At 36.4% G+C, this 4,673-nt stretch overlaps 1 protein-coding gene across 1 annotated transcript; it reads right to left on the bottom strand.

The window, feature by feature from the left end:
- LOC107961777 (flavanone 7-O-glucoside 2''-O-beta-L-rhamnosyltransferase-like) lies at positions 1-1,662 on the bottom strand. The gene is given in 2 exon segments (XM_041097581.1): positions 1-710; positions 713-1,662. Coding segments are annotated over 2 exon segments (1,149 nt in total). The 5' UTR covers positions 1,401-1,662; the 3' UTR covers positions 1-249.
- Positions 1,663-4,673: the final 3,011 nt, after the last annotated feature.

The following is a 4,673-nucleotide window of genomic DNA, read 5'->3' as shown; positions in this document are numbered from 1 at the left end:
TCACCAAATAATTCCATGTTTTTATTTGAACCCAAAAAAGAGAAAAGAAAACCAAGAAAAGGAAATTACATAGATGAGTTCTGTTTCCTAGAGGCTTGATTGATCTGTGGTTCCATAAGCTTATAATTATGTAGTCTTTGGTAGTTTCATAAGCTGCAGTATTCGGTCCATTGCTACATTTGTTTCCTCTTCTCCTTTCAATCTTTGGTCAACCTCTTTGGCTCTAGTCCTCAATATTTCCCCCCCTTCTTACTCTATTACTTCATTGATAATCCTAGCAATTTCCTCACTTTTAAGCTTGCCATTCTCTCTTGGCACCTTTATACCCACACCAAGTTCTGTCACCACCTTGGCATTAAAGGGCTGGTCATTTTTCATTGGCATTGCTATGATTGGTACACCATTAATGATGCCTTCTAGTGTTGAATTCCACCCACAATGACTCACAAACCCACCTATGCTTGAATGGCCAAGTATTTTTGCCTGTGGAACCCATCTTTGCACCATCAAACCTCTCTCCTCAAATCTCTTTGAAAAGCCTCCCAATAAAGCAGTGTTTTCTCCACCTTGAAATCTCACAGCCCATATAAAACAAATCTTGCTAAGTTCTAGCCCCATAGCTATCTCCTCCATGTCTTCCTTTGAAATAAAAAGCTCACTTCCAAAGGAAACTAACACAACTGAACCAGGTTCCTTCTTTCCAAGCCAACATCTTCCTCTCTGTTGCCACATTCTTGAACAAGGGGTCCAACAGGAACTGTCTGTTTCCCCACTAAAACAGACACATAATCAATGTACTGAGCTTCGATCATTCGTGAGGTATTGATCAGCACCATGTTTGAAGATCTTTCCAAGCATTCCAAAAACCTGTCTTTGTTTCTAACACCATTTTCAGTACCACCAAACCATTGGAGAAGATATTTATTGAGTTCAACCTCTTGGATAGAGTGTTCCATGTTGGGGTTCTTAAAATAACGGACCGCTGAGGAGATACCAGCGGCACCAGTGGTTAAGAACATGACAGATTCAACATCTTGCTCATTAGCTGCTGCTGCAGCCCATGGTTGCAAAAAATCATATATCACTAAATTGGGTTTAAGGGTACTCAAGATATTGGAGAAATTAGGCTTTGCTGCATCAAAGGCTGGTATGAGAAAAGGGAAGAGGTGAGGAGGGAGACTTCTGGTGGTGTGGTGGTGTGGAGGCAGTCGTGGTGATGAAGGAAGGTGAAGATCTATGAGTTGAATTGAAGATGACTCAACTTGAACATTACCAATTTTTCTTATGGAATCTAGATTGATGGGAGTTGAACAAAAATATATGATGAAATTTCTGGCGGAAAGCTTCTTGGCAAGCTGAAGGTAGGGTGATATGTGGCCTTGAGCTAACCATGGTAGCATCAGAATACTTGGATTCTGCTTAATATGTTAAAGTGCATATAAAGGAAGAAACAGAGGGCAAAAGTGATTGGAATTCTCTTTGTTGTTTCTTTATTTAGAAATTGACCGACATCATCGTGAATTGAAGTAACGTGAAAGTCATCCTAAAATTTGGTGATGGAACTTCTTCGATGTTAATCCAACCAATCTTGCGATAATAAGCGTTGGGTTTTCGTATCGATACTTTATCACAATTTTCTGCACTTTTAAATTTCTTATCACTTCAATCCCCTGTTCAATTCACAAGTATATCAACCTAATACACAATTCAATCATATAAACTTTCAATTCCAACTCAATAATCAAATAACTCATCATAATATCTTCTAATTATAACAAAGTTCATAATATTAGCACAAGTATTCATAATTTACAACTAGGTCAATAATACATTTCATTTGAATCGACTATACTTATGTACATGTCATATCTAAAACCAAAATATTAAGCCTTACTCTCTTTCAAGCTAGAAGATGTGATGAGATGAGCCCCGTCAATCACTGTCCTAGCTCGCCAAAACAAGCTTTTACCTACACGTTGGAAAGAAACGCGTTAATCCAGTGACGACTTAGTAAGTAATATAAGAATTTAAATCTTATTTCTAAAATATAATAATATTAATTACAAGCACTGTAACACCCCAAACCCGGCCTAGACGTTATGGCCGAATTTGACGATGTCACATGGTAGTGCTTTTTGAAAAATATGTCGTCGCTAAATTCTCTTTTCTATTGAACCATTTTTTTTATTGTCTTACGTTAACTTCAAATTGTGTCGTTTGTTTTCAAAATATTATTCATTTACAAATCATTATTCAATTTTAAAACGTTTTATTTTTATTTTTATTGTGGAAACTTTTAAATAGTTTGCTTATTCAAGGTATTTTTGATAAAATATTAATTTCAATTGAAAACCCGAGTTTTACCTAACACTAGCTGATTTAAATCATAAAACCGTATAAAATCCAAATTTTAAACCAAAATTTGTACAGGTCATAATTACAGAAAAATACTCCCAAATAAAAGTAAAATCATAAATAAGTAGTAAACAGTGTTAAAGAAGTCTTGTGGCCATCACTGAGTCCTCTGCTGCACCGATTCGCCTATATCTGGGGATTACCTGAACAGATTAAACAGAAGGGGTGAGTTTACGTAAACTCAGTGTGTAATCCCCATGCAAATGAACAGATAGTAAACAAATAATCACAGTCTGGGCTTAAGTACTTTTCAGTATCAGTATCAGTCCAGTTTGGGCCTAAGTCCATCTTAGTACAAAAACTGTCATGCAGTAGGGCTTTAACCCATCACAGTATTAGTAGCAGTAACATATATACAGTCACAAAAATCCTACCCATCCAGCCTCTACACACCATCTCCGTCCAACCCTACACTCCATGTGGGGATATAATCAACCTACCCATCCCTACACTCCAAGTAGTATCGAATGCGGCACTAGACAGTAGTTTACAGCTGAGCTACCAGTAAATTAGGCTCGAGGCCTTTCAGTACACTTCCTCTGAACATTATAATTCCCCCAACCCAATGCAATGCAATATACAGATATGACATGCTGTAACATAATATCATGCATCTAAACAGGGCATACAATATCAAATCAGTGGGACATCATCAGGCTTAATCATATCAGCCATATAGTTATTTCAGTTAATTAGGGGTCTAAGTAAGCTTACCGACCCTTCAGTAGGTCCACAGTCGACTCGGGCGACCCGTGCAACCTTAGCAGTAAAACAGTGAAAATGGCCTACAAGCCCACGATGTTCGCTTGTGTTGGCCCACACGTCCATGTGGCCCACATGACCCAAATTTTCCTTGGCCTCGTGATCCATTTTAATGTAACCCGTGCTAGTTAATTATTCATATATGTTTTCACTATTTACTTATATGATCCTTCAAAGCTGTCTACTTGAGTCACTGTTACTAATTTATTTGTATCTTAAGTTACAAAATTTCAAATTAAGATCCGTAAATTTTCCCTAAAACCAGACTTACATATCTTCTTACCATAAAATTTTCAGAATTATTGGTTTAGCCAATAAGTACAGTTTATTATTTAAAGTTTCCCCTGTTCTGCTGTTTGACAGTTTCAATCTTTCTGCACTAAAAATCAATTATCTTCTCGTATAGAATTCGGATGATGTTCCTCTTGAAAGTAGACTCATTCAAGATTTTAAACATATAAATTAACCCATAATTATTTTTGTACAATTTTTAATAATTTTCCAAAGTCAAGATAAGGGATTTCGAAATCATCCTGACCCTGTCTACTAAAATTCAAATATCTCATAATATGAAATTCTTTTGCTTATTTCGTTTCTTCTATGAGAAACTAGATTCAAATATATTTAATCTCATATTATTTTCTTCCTCTAATTCGATTTCCACAACTTATGGTGATTTTTAAAAGTTAGCCTACTGCTGTTGTCCAAATAGCAAGCAATTTTGGTTTTTCACCAAATCCCTTATTTTTATGTTTCAGGTACACACCTGGTTTTGTTTGATGCTAAAACAGTCTCCGAGCACTCCAAAGCCTATAATGGAACAAATAACACCATAATCAGTCTTACCTCGCGATTAATCAAAATCCCAAAACCAAAATACTTACCCATAAAATGATAAACACTTACTGTAAAAACTTCAAATCGGTACGTTTACGAAAATCATGAGGAGAGCCTTAATCCTCGTGAAATGCTACTGCCAACACCCCGAAATAAGACTATTGAACACAAAATAATCTCTTAAAATGATACCCAACAACTTACTGAATTTGTACAAGTGCTGCTTAACGCTACGAAATCAAGAGGAAAGAATGGTTTAGGGGGAATAAGGGAATTTCGGCAGTAGAGGAAAGAAAAGAAATATAATCGAGTAAGAAGTAAGGAAGAAAAAAATTCGGTAGAGATGGGGGAGAGAAAACGTTAGAAAGATGGAGAGAAAAACGACTCTGTTTTTTTCGAAAAAGGAAAAAGTGATCAGATTTTGGATATTCTCCCCTAATTCACTCCCTCACTTCCCATTACACATCCACCACTCCGAAACCCAGTTTAGCACAACTCTTGCCAAAATTAGGAGTAAAAATACAACCTATGCCATTCCAAAGAATCAAACCCATGACCTTTCTCACACCAACACTTCACTTATCCACCAGACTAGCATGCCCATTCTTTTAATTATTTGCCAACTTTTACTTAAAAGCCTACTAACCAAAGATAGAGCT

The sequence above is a fragment of the Gossypium hirsutum genome, chromosome D07, assembly GCF_007990345.1.
Source record: "Gossypium hirsutum isolate 1008001.06 chromosome D07, Gossypium_hirsutum_v2.1, whole genome shotgun sequence".
Lineage (NCBI taxonomy): Eukaryota > Viridiplantae > Streptophyta > Magnoliopsida > Malvales > Malvaceae > Gossypium > Gossypium hirsutum.
Note: the sequence above shows the minus strand (reverse complement) of the source record. Positions and strands in the feature narration are given on the sequence as shown.